The sequence below is a fragment of the Peromyscus maniculatus genome, chromosome 23 (assembly GCF_049852395.1).
Source record: "Peromyscus maniculatus bairdii isolate BWxNUB_F1_BW_parent chromosome 23, HU_Pman_BW_mat_3.1, whole genome shotgun sequence".
NCBI classification, from domain to species: domain Eukaryota; kingdom Metazoa; phylum Chordata; class Mammalia; order Rodentia; family Cricetidae; genus Peromyscus; species Peromyscus maniculatus.
In genome coordinates, this window is record NC_134874.1 from 3,922,287 (window position 1) to 3,944,116 (window position 21,830).

Sequence of the window (21,830 nt, forward strand, 5' to 3'; positions counted from 1 at the left end):
CAGAGCAGTGTATACATACTAAATAAAAAATAAAGAACGCTTGTCATGGAGTTTGGGGCAAAGACACACAACTCAGGAAGAGTTGGCATGAGATTCTTAATTGCAGCTGCAAATTCCCAGGTCCCAGGTTAGGATGTGGACATGTTGGTTGTTGTTGTTTGGTTTGGTTTGTTGTTTATTTGAGATAGGGTCTCCAGTAGTCCAGGCTAGTCCCAAACTAGCTGACCTTGAAGTCTTAAACCTCCTATCTCTGCCTCCTGAGTGGTTGGATTACAGGCAGGCAGAGAAAGGGAGTGAGCACTCTCAGCCCACTGCACCTTTCCATGGTGTCTTGAACCTTTCTCTCTCCCCTCACTGCTCAATTTCACATTTGTCTGTGGGATTACTTGGCATGATTATCTTCTCAGGAATCGGGGACCAGAGCCAACTCTATGTATAGAAAGAGCTGCCGCAGGTGGGTGTGGCCTGAACAGTGGTCTGGTCCGGGATCTAAGTTCAGAGGGATGCTAGGCAGTGAAGCCACGTGCCTAAGATAAATGCCTTTAAAAGAGAGGATTGATCCGTCTGTAAAGAAAAATGAAATCACGAATTGTGCCGGTGAATGGATGGAACTAGAAAAGACCATATTGAGGTAACCCAGACTCAGAAAGACAAATGTCACCTGCTCGCTTTCAACGGAAGGCTCCTAGCTCCAAATCTTCAGATAGGAGTACATATCCTGGAGTAACTACAGAAGCCAGGAAAGTCAAACAGGCCGTTGTGGGATGGGGGGCTGGAGAGCAGTAGAGAGGGGGGAGTAGCAGGTGATCTGACTGGGGAAATGAGAAACACGGAGGCCTTAATTAGGGAAGGGGAGATAAATACAGAAGGAGGAGGAGGGAGGGTCATATAGCAGTAAGAATGTCTGAAAAAGTCATAAGGAATCATATTACTATCTACCTAAAAAGAAAACCTATAGTATATGTAATTCTTGGTATAAATATACAGATATAGTTTTAATAAACTCTTACCTGGGATGACAGTGCTCCCCACAAGAGCCACACACCATCTAACAAAAATGCCAACACCAAGCACAAGAAGCCCCCTTGAGTTGTTGGTCAGGATTAGCCAAGAGATTCCCAAAGCATTGTAGACTATTGCTGTTGCTCTTAGCTGCCTCCCAGAGGTGGAAGATAAGTCCCTATGGCTGGACACCATGCCCTTTGGACAGAATGCAGAGGACCTGAGTTGGAGTTGACTTTGATGCCTCCTTCCCAAGGACTAGCTTTCATGGCACAGAAGGTGCCATGCAAGCTTCCAAAGGAGGGAAGCCACCAACAGTCCTACCCAGCTATGATGTCTGTGAGATATAACAACGATCAGCATGGCATGGTAACACTAAGGGTGTAGTAGTGGCAGGCACACCTTGGCTGTAACCAACAGCTAACGGTCTTAAGGCTTGCTGAACGAGAGGAAAATCATGCCTGGTACTGGAAACCCAGCCAACTACCCAGGGCAAGTGAAGTCATGGATCTTGGAGGAGAAACTACAACTGTCACTTTCCTAAACCAGCATGACCCCTAACCACACTCTAAATACTTGTCCTTACACCCACAGTAAGTGTGGTCCTCGACCCTCATCAAGAAAACCTCTCTGCAGGGCCGGGCGGTGGTGGCGCACGCCTTTAATCCCAGCACTTGGGAGGCAGAGGCAGGCGGATCTCTGTGAGTTCGAGGCCAGCCTGGGCTACCAAGTGAGTTCCAGGAAAGACGTAAAGCTACATAGAGAAACCCTGTCTCGAAAAAACAAAAAACAAAAAAACAAAAAAAACAAAAAAACAAAAAACAAACAAACAACAATAACAAAGCAAAAAAAAGCCCACTTTATGCCGGGCGGTGGTGGCGCACGCCTTTAATCCCAGCACTCGGGAGGCAGAGGCAGGCGGATCTCTGTGAGTTCGAGGCCAGCCTGGGCTACCAAGTGAGTTCCAGGAAAGACGTAAAGCTACATAGAGAAACCCTGTCTCGAAAAAACAAAAAACAAAAAAACAAAAAAAACAAAAAAAAAAAAAAAACAAACAACAATAACAAAGCAAAAAAAAGCCCACTTTATGCCGGGCGGTGGTGGCGCACGCCTTTAATCCCAGCACTCGGGAGGCAGAGGCAGGCGGATCTCTGTGAGTTCGAGGCCAGCCTGGGCTACCAAGTGAGTTCCAGGAAAGGCACAAAGCTACACAGAGAAACCCTGTCTCGAAAAACCAAAAAAAAAAAAAAAAGAAAAGAAAACCTCTCTGCAATAGACAGAGACCAGTACAGAAAGCCACAGCCAAACAAAAGGCAGAGTTGTGGGGCCCAGTTCCGATGGATACATCTACAACACAACTCCTACACCCAAGACTAAAGGAACATTCCAGAAAAGGGGGCAGAAAGATTGTCCGAGCCAGAGGATCCGGGAACTCACTGTGAGAGTGTGTCTCCGAGGAATGTCAGAGGCTACACACACATGAATTCTCATCAACATGGCTGCCTAACGTGACCCGAACAAGACAGACACCAACAGACACCCTAAGAAGACAAAGGAACACTCCCAAGGCCTCCACCTTAAACAGAGACCTGCAGGCCGCTGAGGGACGCTGAGGGTGGGATGGATGGTCTCCCCAGGGAAGAGCACTCCCACGGGGTAGCTAATCCCAAATGGTCGGTCCTGAAAACATCCATACAAGTAACACAGAGACTGGGCAAGGTGTATTTATGTGTTTAGGAACCTGTAACAATTAAAGAAAAAGGCCAGGAATTTGAAAGCAAGAGGTGGGTACATGGGAGGGTTTGGGGGTGGGGGATGATGTAATTGTATCAATAAAAAAAATTGAGGGGGGTTGGAGAAGGGAGGACAGGGGAATCCGTGGTTGATATATAAAATGAATAGAAAATCTCTTAATTAAAAAAAAATTGAGCCGGGCGTTGGTGGCACACGCCTTTAATCCCAGCACTCGGGAGGCAGAGCCAGGCGGATCTCTGTGAGTTCGAGGCCAGCCTGGGCTACCAAGTGAGCTCCAGGAAAGGTGAAAAGCTACACAGAGAAACCCTGTCTCGAAAAACCAAAAAAAAAAAAAAAAAAAAATTGAATTAAAGTTTTTTTTTAAGGTAAGGACTAAGGTTGGCAGGTGAGGTGGCTCAGTGACAAACGCGCTTGCCAGAGAACAAGCTGACTGTCATCCTCCAGGAAGCTTCCCACCACCTGTGAGGCAGGGAGGCTCACCTGCCTCTGATGTCACCGCAGCGTGACTCAAGTAAGTGGGTTTGTTTTGTTTTTGTTTTGTTTCTTTTTCTTTTGTTTTTTGAAACAGGGTTTCTCTGTGTAGCCCTGGCTGTCCTGAAACTCACTCTGTAGACCAGGCTGGCCTCGAACTTGTGTCTTTTGAGACTGACACCAAAGGGGAGGACGGAGGTGGAAGTGTAGGGGGTCCGATGCTGACGGCACAGGTCTCCCGAGTGAGGTAGACAGCTGGGAGAGGAGGACATGAGACCCCAGGGCACAGGCTGGATTCCTCCAAGATTCCAGAGAATCCAGGAAACCCATGTCCTCCCTGCAGTGAGAAAGGAGGGGACCACACCTATCCCCGGTAAGATACAGACGCTGACGCCGCTTTATATTATGAGAAACTGCTGGCCGAGAAGCACCGAAGTATTTACAGTGTGTTTCCCAGAACTCAGAGAAACACTGAATCCCCCCCACCCCACAGGCCTGAAATCAAAGCATAATTTATAACAATACATCACACTTAGCAGTGCATAAATTCTCCCGGCCTTATAAAAACACACCGAGAATTGCTCAGTCTCCACAAATGACTCAAGGCCATCCCGAGTTCACACATCACCCTGGAAGGATTCTCTTCATGGGGAAGAGGCTGTTTCTGCTGGTGGTGACTTCCACAGTGGCAGAGGGAAACACTAACATGAGAAGCGGAGAAATCACCACAAAGCACCCAGATCTGTCCACCATGCATTAAGCCCAAAAAATGAGTGTCTTACTGGGCGTCTGTCTTTCAAGGACAACACGAGAAAAACCTAAAAGCATAACTATGAACTACAGACTATAGTTTACGCGCTGCTGTATCCCAAATACATAGTAACTGCTCAATAAACACTGGTTGTGTGTGAGGAGGAGGAGGAGGAGGAGGAGGAGGAGGAGGAGGAGGAGGAGGGAGGAAGGGAAGTAGGGAGGTCCCTGCAAGATGCAAAACTATCAGTTAGCTGTGGCCGCAGTACTGCTGTGTAGCAAGTACTGCAGTGGCCGAAAACTAGTCTTTTTATGGTCGCCTCCATGAGTCCGAAGGCTGCCTGGAATTCTTCTGACCCCAGTGAATTGACCCACATCAGGTCCAGTCATTCTGGTTGGTGTCTGATGACCTTGGCTGGGACAGCCAGGCTCTCTCCCTGCATGTGTCTTTCATGTCCCCCCGGAAGACTGCTCTGGGATGTTTTTCAGCTGCCCTGGGCATGATCCCATGAGGACAGCGTGGTACCAAAAGAGCAAGAGGAAACACACATGCCTCTGCTGGCGTGATGCTGGCTAGTGTCATGGGACAACGCATGTCGTGTGTCCTGCCAGACAGACCAAGGGGCTGGGTGGTACGTACAGGGCACCAAATGACCGCAGCCAGCCTACCACAGAGCGATGCCCAATTCCCGTGCTCCCATCCCTAGCCCATGCCACACCCAGTTACCTAAAACCATGGAGAAAAAACAGAAATCAAGAAACCCCAACTTCTCATATGGGAAGCTGGTGGCCACCCGGCTCTTCAGTTAGAGACATGCTTGTTTAGAAGGCACGCACAAATCTTTATTTATTCTTTGACGATTTCACAAATGTATCCACTGGGTGTGGATCAGACCGACTCCCACTCCACCAACTGCCCCCGGTTTGCCTTGACCTGGAAGCAAGCCTCCCACCTCTTGGTGGTGCAGTCACGGGCATCTGTCTGCACACCTGACTGACCATCGGGAAAGTCCATACACCTCAGACCCGTCGTCCGGAGGAACGGTCTGTCTTCCTCCAAGCTCCTCCGAGCTTCAAGACAGCACTCGCAGGCCTTCTGAGAAAGTGGGGGTCTCAGGTAGTGTAGCATGAATCTTAAAAGTTCCTATTAATAAAATCAAACCTGAGGCCAGTTATTGGGGTGAATGCTGGTGAGGCCAGTTATTGGGGTGAATGCTGGAGGATCAGAGAGACAGAACAAGCCACAGCTTCCTCACCTCGCTAGTTTCTCAGCTGATCCTGTTTCCTCAGACTGGAAACCTCTGTGTCTTCATCCGGAATGAATCTCAGCTGAACTGCTGCTTGAAAACCTGAAGCTTAACCAGCCAAAAGCTTCTAGTTTCTGGTCTTCACACCTTATATATCTTTCCTTTCCACCACCACTCCCTGGGATTAAAGGCTCACTTTCTGGGATTAAAGGCATGAGTCACCATGCTTGGCTGTATCCTTGAACAGATGAATTTCTGCCTCTGGAATGCTAGGATTAAAGGCGTGTGCTACCACTGCCTATCCTATGTATCTAGTGGCTTTTCTGTGCTCTGACCCCAGATAAGTTTATTAGGGCACACCATATTTTGGGGAACACAATACCACCACAAGGTAGCTTTGTCAGAGAAGTAGGATGCAGGGGATGCCCGCTCTGTTGACCGGTCACGTTGGCCATGGCTAGAACGATGGCTCCAGCATGAGTCCGGGCAACCTGATGCGTGTGTTGATAGGCTCTGAAGCCCAGACTGGCTGTGCAGTTCATAGCTGGCCTTATCACTGTCTGCGGGCTTACCAGTAAAGACAAGGAACGAGGCCTCGTCTCCCAGGAACAAGGCCTCATCTGGGAGGGACTGTGGGTCCATCCACACAGCTCAAAACCACGACACCTGCTGCTAGTTCATCCTGCTTTGGCTGTGATCCAGAGTGCCTGTGACCTGGGTGGCTGGGATTCAGCTCAGCCATGATGTCGTCCTTTTCTTGGATACCATTGCCCTTTCATGTAATTTCCTCATTTCCTAAGCCTACAGAGTAGGATGTATTTTTCTTCTGTTCCCATAAAACAACGGCCAACACCTTCTGGCAGTTGTGAACTCTCTCTGTTTGCCAATAATGGGAGGGGGTGCTGTAGTGGGTGCTCTGCCTCAGTCTTTCCTTTGAAAGTGCCCTCTTCTAACTCTCTGGGCACCTACTGGAGCTGTCTGTCAGTGCTCATAGCAATGGACATGCTCTAATGGAGAAACCCTGACTCCTGAGCCGGGCTGGTTCTGGCGTAGTCACGTGACTTGACCGAGGCCAATCAAGAATCCTTAATAATCTGCAATTGTCTCAGGGAAGACTGAGCATTGCCCTTGGCATCACAAGGCTGAAATCTGGGTCTGCCATATGCTCATGCTACTCGGAAGCAACCTGGTCCTTCCTGCCAGGTGGCTCCAGGTCCAGCGATCAGATGACGCCACCTCCTCAGTGTCCATCTGGCCATGGTTACCAGGGTAATTTGCTATTGGTCCTTTGTGGGTCACCTTACTGCCCCGTTCGGCTCCTCGGCTGTTCCCACACTTGAGCCGCCAGCTCCCTGCACTGGTGCTCCTGGCCAGGCCCTCGCCGCCATCCTCTGTCCCACAAGAACACGAAGTTTCTCTGATGCACATCAAACCAACTTTCCTTACTTTAAAAAACCCCAGAGGCTTCCCATCAGCCTTAGGGTACGACCCAAGTTCTTCGCTGCCGCCCCCACAGCTGCGGAGGACCGGTCTCCTGCCTGCCCCCTTCCTCCTCCCCCCAACCCCCCCGCCCTTCTCCCACACGGAGCCTGCGCCCCCATCCCCGCCCTAAGCAGGGCCCTCCGCGTCCCAGTCCTCTTTATCTCCGTTGAGCATCTGCACACGTTGTTCGCTCGGCCTTGCAAGACCGGACTCTCAACCTGGCTTCCTGGACTCCTCGCCCTGCAGCCAGTGCGGGTATATAAACGCCCTTCTTTCCTGACCTTCTCCCCCGCCGCCGCCACCGCCGCCACCGCCGCCGCCACCGCCGCCACCCGTCGGCAGCCAGCAGAAAGCCCACTGTCACTTTTGATTTTGCCTCGGCACCCTGGATGCTTCTCTTAGGATGGTTATCATCCCGTTCACTTATGGAGCGTCAGCCTTCCTCATTGTCTAGCACCACGGAGCAGTCCCGTGTCGCTATCGTACTGCGTGTCCATGGTACCCTAAAGAAATAGAGCAGAGAGAGAGAGAGACGGAGTCAGTGTGGGGCGGGGACAGAGAAGGTGGGGCTGTGGTACAGTGTTTGTGGAGCATGCATGACACTCTGGGTACCAACCCCAGCCCTGCATAAACTGGGCACGGTGGCATCCATCTACAGCCCAGCACTCGGGAGGTGTTAGGAGGAGGATAAGAAGTTCAAAGTCATCCTCAACTAGACAGAATGCGTTCAAGGTTATCTGGGCGAGCCTAGCCCATTCAGATGGACACCTAATATTGACATGATCCCAAGGCCAGAACCACAGATCTGTCAGATAAAAGAAAAAACATGGGGTCACATGGTGTGGGGCCATCAACGGGGTCCTGTGGTCCTGAGGCTGTCTTAGGTTGAATTCTCTGGAAACAGGATCTAAGCAAAGATTAGCATTTTATTAGAGTTCATTCAGAACTCACGTAGGGCAGGGACCTGGAGACAGGAGCTGAAGCAGAGGCCATGGAGGGGTGCTGCTTACTGGCTTGTTCATTATAGCTTGCTCAGCCTGCTTTCTTATAGAACCTGGGACCACCAGCCCAGGGATGGCACCACCCACCATGGGCTGAGCCTTCCCCCATCAATCACTGATTAAGAAAATGCCCTATAGCTGGATCTTATGGAAACATCTTCTCAATGGAGGCTGCATCCTCTCAGATGACTCTAGCTTGTGTCCACTGAGCCAGTTCAGGGAGGGAACCCACGTGGAGATCAGTTCTCAGCTTCCACCTTTTTTGGGGCAGGGTGTCTGGCTCACTGCTGCTCACTCCAGTCTAGCTGGTCTATGAGCTAGAGATCCTCCTGTCCCAAAGCAGGTGTGCTGAAGTTGCAGACACCTGGGTCGACATACATTCTGAACATGTCCCCATGTTTTTTCGGCAAGTGCTTTTCCCATGGATCCATCTTCCCAGCCCAACGTTGTTAGTTTAAGAAGTAAAGGTTATCCAGGCATTCAACTTACACCTGGTTCCCTCTAAGAACTCCCAAATGCCACCAACCTCTCTGATTGGGGCCGAGCTCATTCCCCAGTAATTAAGGAGCATGTCCTTGGCTCCTGAAATAAACCCTTTGATGTCTGGCCAAAGCTCTCCCAGGAAAGAGCCCTCTCTCTGAAAGAGAGGCACACGCATTAAAAGCTTGGCTTCCTTGGCCAGCAGGCGCCCTTCTTCATTTCCAGGGCTCCCGTTACTATGACAACACAGAGCTTCCACCCACAGAGCTTTTAGGGATTCTGGATGAATCAAAGGGACGGAGATATCTGCAGCCCCTCTGCCCAGTAGCCCCCATGCCACCTCAAGCAGACTAAGCAGAGGGTCTAGAGAAGCAGGAGATTGGGGGGGGGGGTGGCTCCTCTCGGGCCCCGAGCAGGAGAAGAAGAAAGCGCTAGTCAGGTCTTGGTGAGGCTAAGAGCACATCGAACACCTGAGCCTGTTTCCACGCCAACAGGACTGCATCTTTAGGCTTTTCTGGCCATTTAAGAGTCCGTTGGCCAGGCGGTGATGGCCCACGCCTTTAATCCCAGCACTCTAGGCAGAGTCAGGCAGATCTCTGTGAGTTCAAGGCCAGCCTGGTCTACAGAGCGAGAGCCAGGACAGGCACCAAAACTACACAAAGAAACTCTTTTTGGGCAAGGGGTGGGGCTGGGTGGGAGAGTTCTTTGGCTGGGAAAGACTCATGCACAGCTCAGGGAGGTGGTGACTGGTAGGAGTTTCCTGTGCACTCAGATAAATCCCACCTCTGCAGAAGTTCTGGCCTGGATCAAGGAGTCTTGACCACCGGGCAGAACTGCTGTTGGGCCTGAAGAGGGAAGGAGCCAAGGTGTATGGTCAGAGGCTCCAAGATGGCCCTGACTGCCCTTTTCTTGTAACCAGTGTCATGGGGAAGCCTCCCACATCATACCTACAGCAAAGGTGACTGTGTGGCTTCCAGAGCTGGATCATAAACGACACCGCCCAAAACACACTTGGGAGGCAGCAGCAGGCAGATCTACCACACAGTGAGATCCTGTCTCAAAAATAAAAAAAAGACATTGCACTCATTTTTGTTTGGGCTTTTATAGACAGGGTTTCTCTCTGTAGCCCTGGAACCCCCTCGGTAGACCAGGCCAGTCTCAGAGATCCGCCTGTCTCTGCCTCCCAAGTGCTGGGATTAAAGGGGGGGGCGGCAGCGGCGGCGGCGGTGGCTGGCTGGCTGACATCGTATGACTCCTGAGCCATTTACGCTGGGATGCTCAAGCCCCATTCAGACACTGCAGGGCACAACGAATCTTCACTGGTCTTAAAAGATACCTCCATCTCAACAGTCCAGTGATCTTTTTTTTTTTTTTTTTTTAATGATGTATATGGGAGGCCTCAGTAGGAGTTTGTCCTCTGGAACCTCAACATCTGTCTCCTCTAGCAAAACATGGCAGACATGCAGAGATGCAAAGACTTGTATTTGGCTTTTTTCTTTTCTTTTTTTCTTCCTTTTTAAAGTAACTCCAGGTGGTGGTGGCACATGCCTTTTTTTTAAATTTATTTATTGTGTATACAGTATTCTATCTGCATGCATGTCTACACACACTAGAAGAAGGCATCAGATCTCATTACAGATGGTTGTGAGCCACCATATGGGTGCTGGGAATTGAACTCAGGACCTATGGAAGAACAGGCAGTGCTCTTAACCTCTGAGCCATCTCTCCAGCCCAATGTTTGGCTTTTCATAATGGACATATTTTCCATGTAGCCATTTTCTAGGTTCTTTGTTATGTGTCAAGAAAAGCATTAAAAAAAATAATAATAATAAAATAACCTCCTCCAAGTACCACAAGGAGGCAATTCTACCCAGTACAGAATGCTAAAGATAGAGAAAGCCAACTTTTCAATATTACTCCAGGGACCATAATTTGTGCATTCTATGCAGCTACGTGCAGAGAGCAGAGAGAAACCATCACAGCCTCTCCAGACAAGGGATTGGAGGAAGACAGCCATTCCAGGGGAGCTACTGCCCCCTGGTGTCCACACAGCCAGCCTGCTTGCTACCACGTTCCCCTGTGCATTCTGTGGTTTTGGATTGTTATTACATTTTAGATTTTCTACCTATATATTTTGATCATATCCCTTCCCTTTTCCCTCAAGGCCTCCAAGATCTGCTTCTGTCAGATTACAGCCTGGTCCACAGACGTGCCAACTATTTAAAACTGTGGAAACTTTACTTAACAATCCAAGCCGGATGAGTCTTCTGAAAAACGGGGGCCGGGGGTGTCCTGTCAACTGTCAGAGTGCACCCAGCCTAAGAGCTGTGGGTTAGAGCTGAACATGTTCCCTACAGTCCCCACCTCTCCCCAGTGGACCTCGGAACATCTGGATCAGCCTCTGGTGGCCTAAGTTCATTAGTTCATTAGAGACTATTTATGTTGGCCTCTCAAGAAGCCCGGAGAGAGGAGGGTTTTAAATATGAGGATTTTAAAGCAAGGTGGTGGTGGTGGTGGTGGTGGCGGCGGCGGCGGCGGCGGCGGCGGCGGCGGCGGCGGCGGCAGCGGCAGCGGCAGCGGCAGCGGCAGCGCGCACGCCTTAAATCCCAATACTCGAGAGGCAGAGCCAGGCGGATCTCTGGGAGTTCGAGGCCAGCCTGGTCTACAGAGTGAGATCTAGGATGGCCAGGGCTACACAGAGAAACCCTGTGTGTTTGGAGGGGTGTGTGTGAAGATTTAATGTCTGAATGCCTCTGTCTGGTAACTTCAGAAGGTAAGTGACTTGCCCAGGGTGGTGGCCCAGCATTTGAACGGTTGTCAGTCACCTGAGAGCCCCCTTGTCCTCTGTGACAGCAACTGCCTCCCTCTTCCCTTACACCAGGTGCTTCCTCTGGGAGAGGCTTTTACAAAGATGTTACCACTTAGGGCGTCAGGCTGAACCCCCAGAGGATGCGGAGGGAACAATGCTGAAGAGCAAGGTTCAACATAAGAGCCTCTTGGCTGGCCAGTGCTGTGCCAGCTCGACACACGCTGGAGTGTTGTTGGTTATTTTTGCTTTTTGGGGGGCCTGCCACCCAGCTCCCAAATAAATTCACACACGGAGTCTTATTATTACTTATGAATGTCCGGCCTTAGATTGGCTTATTTCTAGCCAGCTTTACTTAACTTAATTATCCATCTACCTTTTCCCTCTGGGCTTTTCCTGTTCTTTTATTTCTGTAAATCTTACTCCTTGGCTTCCTGGTTGTGTAGCTGGGTGGCTGACCTTCTCTGACTCCTTCTCAACCTCCCTTTCAGATTTCTGCTTCTATATATTCTCTCTGCCTGCCAGCCCCGCCTATCCTTTCTTCTGCCTCGCTATTGTTCGTTCAGCTCTTTAGTAGACCGTCAGGTGTTTTAGACAGGCACAGTAACACAGCTTCACAGAGTTAAACAAATGCAACATCAACACAAGTAACACTGTAGCTAGAGTTTTCCTGCCTGGCCCACAGTCAGGACAAATCTCTGTCACCCGCCAGTCCCACAGCCACTCAGACCCAACCAAGTAAACACAGAGACTTATATTGCTTACAAACTGTATGGCCGTGGCAGGCTTCTTGCTAACTGTTCTTATAGCTTAAATTAATCCATTTCCATAAATCTATACCTTGCCACGTGGCCTCCTGGCTTACCGGCATCTTCACATGCTGCTTGTCCTGGCGGCGGCTGTCAGTGACTCCTTCCGCCTTCCTGTTCCCTCCTTTCTCCTCTCTGTTAGTCCCGCCTATACTTCCTGCCTAGCCACTGGCCAATCAGTATTTTATTTATTGACCAATCAGAGCAACACATTTGCCATACAGAATATCCCACAGCACAGCACACCTTAAAATAATAGTCTACAGCGCTAGAACAGCAGTCCTCACCCCTCCTCATGCTGTGCTGACCCCCAGCCATAAAATGATCTCATTGCTACTTCATAACTGTTATTTTACTACTGCTATAAATGATAACATAAATATTTGATATGCAGGATATGATATGAGACCCCTGAGAAAGGATCATTCTACCCCCCCCAGGGGTCAACCCCCCACTGGTTGAGAATCACCATGCTAGAGTTATATGGAAGGAAGAAACCTCAACTGAGAAAATGCCTCCATAAGATCCGACTGTAGGCAAGCCTGTAGGGCATTTTCTTAATTAGTGATTGATGTGGGAGGGCCCAGCCCATTGTGGGTGATGCCATCCCTGGGCTGGTGGTCCCAAGTCCAGCACTTGGGACGCAGAGGCAGGAAGATCTCTGTAAGTTTGAGGCCAGCCTGGTCTACAGAGTGAGTTCCAGGACAAACAAGGCTACACAGAGAAACCCTGTCTTGAAAAATTTTTTTTAAAAAAAGGAAGGAAGAAAGGAAGGAAGGAAGAAAGGAAGGAAGGAAGGAAAGAAGGAAGGAAAAAAGGAAGAAAGAAGGAAAGAAAGAAAACAGGCTGAGCAAGCCATGAGGAGCAAGCCAGTCAGCAGCACCCCTCCATGGCCTCTGCATCAGCTCCTGCCTCCAGGTTCCTGCCCTGACTTCCTTCAGTGATGAACACTAATGTGGACATGTAGGCCAAATAAACCCTTTCCTCCCCAGCATGCTTTTTGGTCATGGTGTTTCATTGCAACAACAGAACCCCTAACTGAGATGACCAAGACAATCACCACCCTAACTCTGTATCCCGAGAACGGTTTGTCCTGCTGCTGGTATTTCCAATTCAAGTGGCAAAATTTCTTGAGCATCTACTATGTGCCACACTGTATGGATGGGAGGTGAGACACTAGGGGCCCAACAGACAAGGATGAAAGCTGGTCCGTCTCTTCACAATGTTCCTCCGGTGTCTGTCACAATGGGTGACTCTGGCCATAGTCTCAACTCTGGTCTGGTCCCAGGCACTGCAGTTTGTCCTGAGGGTCAGCAGTTCCCCTCCACCAGACTCAGAATGAGGCTCTCCTCGGGGCTGGGGCAGCCTGCAGCTCTGGAACTTTCTTCTGTGGAGAAAAATAAAGTAATGACCCCTTGGTGTTTTTTTTTCCAAGACTCTGATAGTTTGGGCATGGTGGTCACATGGTTAACTCATCACATGAGAGGCAGAGGAAAGAGGATCTTTGAGCTTGAGGCCAACCTGGTCTACATAGTGAGTTTGGGGCCAGCCTGGGCTACATAGAGAGACCCTGTCTCACAAAATAACAGCAGGGAAAGAAGGTAACTCTACTGAACAGACAGAACTCATCAAACGCACTATCCATCAGATGCATAGACTCGCACTCAAAACCCCAGAAACATGATCACTACTTGGGAGGTTGGGGCAAGAGGACTGCTGTGTGTTTGAAGCCAGCCTGGGCTACACCGTGAGTTCCAGACCAGTTTGAGCTACCATCTCAAAATAAAATAAAATGAAAAATGTAAAAAGATTCCACAAGCACATTACCGGCAGGTGACAGATTGGCAAACTGGATTGGCATCATCAAATCAGTTCAACTCAATTTGCAAGTGGCAGAGCTGGGATTTGAACCCAGGGCTGTGTGGCTCCACAGCAGAGTCAGCAAATTAAGTGAGAGGGCCAAGCAAATATCATGACAGGCCCCTAATAACTCAGTTAAGAAGCAGGCCTCGCCGGGTGGTGGTGGCGCACCCCTTTAATCCCAGCACTTGGGAGGCAGAGCCAGGCAGATCTATGTGAGTTCAAGGCCAACCTGGTCTACAGAGCAAGATCCAGGACAGGCACCAAAACTACACAGAGAAACCCTGTCTGGAAAAGTAGGCCTCAGTTCCTGCAATACTAGGCCTGGGCCAAACCCCTCCCCACACACAGATAATAACCAAATAAGGACAAAGCCTGGGATTTGTCCAGGCCTGCCCCCAAATGGAAAAGCTGTAGCCCTAATCAGCCCTTAATTAGACCTGGCCAATTAGAACGTACTAATACGATTGCCACTTGCTTAAGCCAATCATATCAAATGACCTAGCTGCCCTAGGAACTCCCCTTAGCTGTGCTTAAAAGGAGCCCACCCGTCATGGCCATTTTGTGCAGGTGTGCGGTGATATTGTGTTCCCTAAAATATTGTGCACCCTAATAAACTTATCTGGGGTCAAAGAACAGAACAGCCACTAGATACAGAGGCCAGAAAATGGTGGCACACACGCCTTTAATCCTAGCATTCCAGAGGCAGAGATCCACCTGGATCTCTGTGAGTTCAAGGCCACACTGGAAACAGCCAGGCATGGTGACTCACCATGGAAGTGATGGCAGAAAGCAGAAAGGTATATAAGGTGTGAAAACCAGGAACTAGAGCCTGGTTAAGCTTTTAGGCTTTTGAGCAGCAGTTCAGCTGAGATCTATTTGGATGAGGACACAGAAGCTTCCAGTCTGAGGAAACAGGATCAGCTGAGGAAGTGGCAAGGTGAGGTGGCTGTGGCTTGTTCTGTTTCTCTGATCTTCCAGCTTTCACCCCAATACCCAGCTCCAGGTTTGTTTTTATTAATAAGACCTGTTAAGATTTGTGCTACACAGGTGAGCAACCCCACATGCATTTGATATAATAAGTGCTCTTGCTGATGGCATCGTCGTGACTGGTGGTCTTTTGGGGACTTCTCAAGGACCCTAACATCCAGAACCTGAGGGCTAAAACAAGGAGTCAGTAGATGGGAAAGAACTCTTGCTACCAAGCTTGGTGACCTGAGTCCGATCCTCAAGCCCATATGGTAGAAGGAGAAAACCCACGTTTGCAAATTGGCCTCTGTGCATGCACACGCACATAAGCGTCGATAAAACATTCCTTAGAAATTAAAAAAGGTGGGCTGTCGTCCCATTCTGCAGGAGGGAGTTCCTTGCTCAAAGGTCACAAGAGGCTGAGGGTAAAATCTGGGTCTATGGGCCCACTAACTTCTCAAAACGAGCATTTTCTAGAGTACGCCCCGGAAGCTTCCTTTCAGTGTTTGTGGGTCAAGATGGAAACTTCAGCTCTGCACCACGGAAACCTATCTGTAGCCAAAAGGCCATGGCAGGCTGCTCCATGGAATGCAAACTAAAAAGGTCAGGGAGGGCATGGTGGATCAGACGGATCTCTGTGAATTCTAAGCCAGCCTGGGCTGCACAGTGAATTTCAAGCCAGCCTGGGCTGCGCAGCGAGACCCTGTCTCAAAAAACAGCAACAAAGAAAAACAGAGGGGAAAGAAAAGGGTCAAACGCCGAAACGGGGGCTAAGAGGTGGAAAATGTTGGGTGGCGTGGCTACCGCCCATTGCACACCAGAGAAACTGAGTCACACGAAGCCTAGGCGGAGGCCAAGGAAAGCTGGGTAGCAGTTGGCAGGGAGGTGAGACAGGGCGCGAGCACGCCCACCGGCCTGGGACCTCGGCTCCGCCCCCCGCCGCCGCTTATTGGCTGCCGCCCGCACGCGACGCGCAAGCGACAGCCAATAGGGGCGGCACACGGCGCGCCTTTTCCCAGGGAGGCCGGGGCGAACTTGAGAACCCGGAAGCGCGGCGATGGACAAGTGGGATCCGCCAATCCGCCGCGGCGAGGGCGGCGGGCCGCCCAATGGCGAGGCGCCGGGGGCGGGGCCGACGGCCGTAGCCCCGAGGAACGGCCGCGCGGGCTTGGATGGTGCGGCGGGCGCGAGCCCTGGGCCAGTTTCTCAGCGGCACCTTGCGGCAGGCCTGGCGCCACTCCCAGCCTCAGTTTCCCCCGCTGCGGGAGCTAAGCCCAGCGTGCTGGGCTGCAGCAGCTGCACAAGCCGCGCGCAGTGATGACGTGGCGGATCAGGCCCTGGAGCCCCGGCGCCGCCGCCTGTCAGAACCGCGGCGTCCCTCTTCCGTAAACCGGAGCTACAGGTAGCTTGCTTGCTCTTCTTCGCAGGGGTTGCTCCGACAGGATGCAAGGCTAGCGGCCAGCGCGGGGCTCGGCGCACCATAGTTGCCCCATAAATGCTTATTGTTGGCCAGATGGCGTTCGCATACCTGCACCTCGCTCCCCGAGCCAGTCCCCGAGCCGGTGTCCGCCCTGAACCGAGGTGGGGCGTCATCACCCACGGTTGTTGCTCAGGCCCTGGGCTCCCGGTCCAGGATGGACAAGCTAGGGAAGGAAGGCCAGAAGGGACACAACACTGTGGGCACTGAGGCGGCGTTCGTGTGGTAACAGATCAGGACACCAGCCATTCGTGCTTAGCGAAGAATGTGGGGCGGGGGGGGGGGTGTACGTGTGTACACGCGCGTGTGCAGGAGTGGCGGCCCACAACACTAGGTGTCCAGTGGCAACACACACTTATGGGAGTGAGCTGGTGGACTTCGTGGCTGAGAAGGCTTCACTTCGGTTTCCCCACCTGGAGGGGGCGGGGTGGAAGCATCACCTGCTGGGGTTATCGCCTATTATGGGAGTTAATGTACACAGTCGGTGCTCAGTAAATGCATGAGATTTCCGTCTCACTGCCCAGGAGGAGCTAGGGGTTAGGATTAGAGTCTTTCCAGGCTGACCCTCCCCCATGAGTCTCCGTACCTTCCCCCTTCTCCCTGGTCCCTAATACAATAGAGGATGTGACGATTCTCCACACCTGTGTCCCCACCAGACATCACGTTCCTGGGAACAGGTCCATCCCCCTGCCTCATTCTCTACAATGCTTGGTTCCTCGCAGATTCGGCGTTTCCTCTGTGGCGGGACAAGTGCTCCGGGCCCAGCCCTTAGTCCAGATGACACTCATGCCCATGGCTTCCGTGATGGCGGTGGCTGAACCCAAATGGGTCTCGGCCTGGGGCCGCGTCCTGTGGCTCACACTGCTGAGCATGGCTCTGGGGTCGCTGCTGGCCCTGATGCTGCCCCTGGGAGCCGTGGAAGAGCAGTGTCTGGCCGTGCTCAGAGGTTTCCATCTGCTCAGGACCAAACTGGACAGGGCACATCACGTGGTCACCAAGTGCACCAGCCCATCCACGGAGCTCAGTGTCACCTCTGGGGACGTGAGGCTGCTGACGGTCAAGACTAAGACATCTCCAGGTGAGCACACTGGCCACCTCGCCCTTGTCAGTTAAGACAGATATTTATGGCATGCCTGCAGTGCCCTGGGTGTGGGCATGAGGGTGTTATGGTGAATGCGGCCGGCAGTCAGGAACGCCTGTTGGGTGAGTGGCCGAGAACAGGTGTCCCGGTGTGTGGAGGGAGACTCAGAGGGTGGGGCCTGAGCTGCATCTGGGCTCTAAATGGGGGTGGTTTGAGGAGATTTGCCTGAGAGCAGGGCTCTGGCCGGAAACCGCAGGGCGTGGAACCTGGGGGCACCTGCGGGGTTCAGGGAAGCTGGGTGTGCGTGCTGAGCCTCACAGACAACACAGAGCTGGGAAGAGGGCCGCCTCCCCAGTGGGATCGCTCCCCTAGGGTGCCCCATGTACACAAGTGACGCGCCAAAGGATGCCAGCAGCACACTGCCCCCCAGTGGTGACAACTAGACATTGCCACAAACTGGAGTCATCAGGGCTGGAGGCATGGCTGGATAGAACACTTGCCTGGGTGTATACAAAGGCCTGGGTCTCATCCCCACAACTGCCAGGAACAAAAACAGTCCAGGCATGGGAAGCTGAGTGGAAGGTGTTGGCATCCCCAGGCCTGAAGGGGTGGGGCTCAAGAGATGAGGCCACCTGACCACAGGGAGGGCAGGCACCCGGAGCTGCCACACTGTAGGGAGAACATAGGGATGGTCAATGCCCAGACTGTCTATGTCCAGGCAGGTGGCAGGGGAGCCCAGCTGGTGTCTTGCAGGGTAAAGTGGCTCGGGACACAGCCCCGTGACCAGCATTCCCACCCCACAGGGCTGTGGAGAGTGGCCGTACCCGGGGCATGTTTAACACAACCTGCATGGTAGACCCACACGGGGACATCTCCTGAGTGTCCCCCACGGCCAGCCCTCCTTATCAGGCCTCTCTGGCTCTCTCTCCTCCAGCAGGGAAGCTGGAAGCCAAGGCTGCTCTGAACCAAGCCCTGGAGATGAAGCGTCAAGGCAAGAGGGAGAAAGCCCACAAGCTCTTCCTGCACGCCCTCAAGATGGACCCTGGCTTCGTCGACGCGCTCAATGAGTTCGGCATTTTCTCGGAGGAGGAAAAGGACATCATCCAGGCGGATTACCTCTACACCAGGGCACTGACCATCTCGCCCTTCCACGAGAAAGCGCTGGTCAACCGGGATCGGACGCTGCCGCTCGTGGAGGAGATCGACCAGAGGTATTTTAGCATCATCGACAGCAAAGTGAAGAAGGTCATGTCCATCCCGAAGGGGAGCTCGGCGCTGCGCAGGGTCATGGAGGAGACCTACTACCACCACATCTACCACACGGTGGCCATCGAGGGCAACACCCTCACCCTCTCGGAGATCAGGCACATCCTGGAGACCCGCTATGCCGTGCCAGGGAAGAGCCTGGAGGAGCAGAACGAGGTGATCGGCATGCACGCAGCCATGAAGTACATTAACACCACCCTGGTCTCCCGCATCGGGTCTGTCACCATCGACGACATGCTCGAGATCCACAGGAGGGTGCTGGGGTACGTGGATCCGGTGGAGGCCGGAAGGTTTCGGAGGACCCAGGTCCTGGTGGGACACCACATCCCACCGCACCCCCGGGACGTGGAGAAGCAGATGCAGGAGTTCACGCAGTGGCTCAACTCGGAGGACGCCATGAACCTGCACCCGGTGGAGTTCGCAGCCTTGGCCCATTACAAACTGGTGTACATCCACCCTTTCATCGACGGCAACGGGAGGACCTCACGCCTGCTGATGAACCTGATCCTCATGCAGGCGGGGTACCCCCCCATCACCATCCGCAAGGAGCAGAGGTCCGAGTACTACCACGTGTTGGAGGTCGCCAACGAGGGTGACGTGCGGCCCTTCATCCGCTTCATTGCCAAGTGTACAGAGGTCACGCTGGACACACTGCTCCTCGCCACCACGGAGTACTCTGTGGCGCTGCCGGAAGCCCAGCCCAACCATTCTGGGTTCAAGGAGACACTCCCTGTGAGGCCTTAACCTTGTGGCCAAGGGAAGCCAGGAGACGGCCTCCTGAGAACACCTTTCTAGAAACATAGCTCTCCCCAGTAGCAAAAGGAGACATTCAAACATTCTTTACCTCCAGATGTTTTTTAGGTGGGAAAGAAAACTAAATTATTAAGCCTTGTCTTTGGGGTAATTTATACTTCAGCCAAGTTATTTATTTATTTCTTGAGTGAGTTAGCAGTGCCAAGTGGTGCCGCGATCCCAGCGCCCTGCAGAGGAGCCATGCTCCTCTATGTCCTGAGCCTGGGTTACAGACAGAATTTGCACTAAGTGGGGGCAGAGGGGCCAGATCTGTGGGGCGAAGCCCAGGGCCACAAGGGTCCCTCAAATGCCTTTGAGGTCCTGTGACTTCAGAGGGAAGGCTGCAGTCCTGGGCAAAACCTGCCCTGCTCTGTGGCGGGCTTTCACTCCTGAGAGGCGGTGGTGGTGGTGGCCGCTTCCCCTGACAGAGCAGCCCTCTGAAAACAGGAAGCAGACGCCGCCATCTCCAGCGGGAGACTGCAGATTTCCAAAGACCCTCTGAGCCATTAACTTGCTAACCTGAGGGGCAGGGGCTGTTCTTTTCCTCTGCAGACTTCTTAGAGGGCGGCCAAGCTTGGCTTTTTCTTTCTCAGTACTTCACTTGCACCAACTCAGACCAGATGCTTTAGATGGAGTTCTCCAAGCTTGTCAACCTGCTCCCTCACTCCCTCACGCCATAAAGCAGGTCTGCTTCAGTTCCCATTCAAGTCTCCTGCATGAGGACCCTAGAGGACATATCTGAAGACCTGGAGGTGAGGCTCAGTGGTGTAATGTTCACCCAGCATGCACCACGCCCCAGGCACCATCCCTAACATCAAAAAAAAGAATGTATCTAAGATACATACCTACCCCAAATAAGCATTTCTGATAAAAAGCATTAAAAGCAGACACCTGTGCCCACAGCCCAGACTGGTCCCTTCTGTCCTGCGTTTTTTAACCCCTTCCCCTATAAAGCCATTATAGGGTCCGACGTCCCCTTGGATAGGTAGAGCCTCGGAGTGGCCTTGCTTTTCCAGTAACTTGTAACGTAATAGTTTTGTGCCCGATACAGATGCATTTCCAAGTTGTCATCTTAGGAAAAATAACCTTTTTCCAATCAGGTGGCTAAGTGCCAATCTGCTGCTGCTATTGAGTCGGAGTGGCTAGAGGTCACTGGGCTTGTTCCGAGGGACAGCCCAGGAGTCGCACACAGTCCTGCACTTTCTCTTTGTTTGGATGATGGTAAATTCACACCAGGGGTCAAACCCCCAGTTAGGTTCTGCCAACTGATGTGTCGGTGTTTATAAGATACTCATGGCAGTTTCTGCGGGGCTGTGAAGAGTGAAAAGATGTGTGTGTGTGTGTGTGTGTGTGGTGGTGGTGCCACACACAGCTCTCCAGCCTGCGATGTCACACTGTACACCACCGCACGGTAGTGCGGCCCCAAGCTCTTCTCCGAACACCTGTAGTGAGAACCTGCACTTTAGATACACGTGAAAGATATTTTAACAAATTACTGGTTCTAATAAAGTATTTTATTACATAAACATTGATTGCATTGTCTTATTCAGGGAGGGAGTTCTGAGCTGCCACCGTGTATCTTGCTCTGAGAACAGATCTCAGAGGATGCTTGCCCTGAGCTAAATTCACTAAGTTTTTACCCAAATTGAAAATGATTTTTGTTCTCTTTCCGATGCCCTCAGTGGGCCCTTCTGCGTGTGGAAAGGCTCCCCGTGTCATGAACCCTGTGGAGAACATTGTCATACCTGTGTGCTGGCCACCAGTGAGAACCAGATGGTTTCTGGGAGACCATCAGGAAAGCCACACAAACCCAGTGGGATTAGCTCACGGCCACTGTCTTCTCAGCACACCCCCAGGTGCACACTCTGAACTGCCTAGTCAGCTCACTCACAGATCCAGGAGCAGCCCAGGCCACAGCGAGGCCCCTGCTATCCATAGCTGTTGTCTAAGTGAAAGGCAATGCCTAGAAAAAGGTCTGTGTGCGTTATGCAATAAAGATGGAGGAGACCTACACCTTAAAAACTGATTTACAGGAAGGGTAAACTACCATTTACCAGATGGGAGCTGAACTTGGGCTAGGTCCTGGCAGCGTCAGCTGTTGGCTGATGAGTGCCCTGCTGTCTGGAAAGGGAGATGGCCGGAAACCAAGAGGGGGGCAGGAGCTGAGTGCTAAGAGCCCCAGGATGCACACAGCCCCGGCTACACTTAAAAACGTTACGGGCCTGGAGAGCTGGCTCAGCGGCTGGGAATGAGAGTGTCTGTGGCTCTTGCAGAGGACCTGGGTTCTGTTCCCAGCATTCACATGGCGGCTCACAACCATCTCTGACTTCAGTTCCATGGGATCCTTTTTCCAAACTATGGGCACCAGGCATACACATGGCAAAACTCATAAAATTTTTCAAAAGGGATTTTTTTTTTTAAAATGTTAAAACTTAGGCTGGGCACGTGGCTGACGGATACATAGACTCACACAGGAGCAATGTCCAGCACACACACACACACACACACACACACACACACACACGCGGGCTCCCTAGTGCTTTCCTCCGAAGTCCTTTTACCGTGAGATGTCTCCCCACGGC

General features: G+C 51.9%; 1 protein-coding gene and 1 long non-coding RNA gene across 3 annotated transcripts in view; both read left to right on the forward strand.

The window, feature by feature from the left end:
• LOC143270619 (uncharacterized) overlaps positions 1–21,830 on the forward strand; it is a 155,378-nt gene that overhangs the window by 36,255 nt on the left and 97,293 nt on the right. The window lies entirely within an intron of this gene.
• On the forward strand, positions 15,747–20,774 carry Ficd (FIC domain protein adenylyltransferase). Of its 2 annotated transcripts, none has more exons than XM_006990753.4 (3): positions 15,747–16,034; positions 16,832–17,187; positions 18,125–20,774. In XM_006990753.4, exons 1-3 carry the CDS (start codon positions 15,805–15,807, stop codon positions 19,198–19,200), a joined length of 1,662 nt encoding a protein of 553 aa, XP_006990815.3. In that variant the 5' UTR covers positions 15,747–15,804; the 3' UTR covers positions 19,201–20,774. The 2 variants fall into 2 exon arrangements, with proteins under 2 accessions (XP_006990815.3, XP_076416652.1); XM_076560537.1 differs by lacking the exon at positions 15,747–16,034 and adding an exon at positions 16,202–16,334 and having other exon boundaries at positions 18,125–19,350.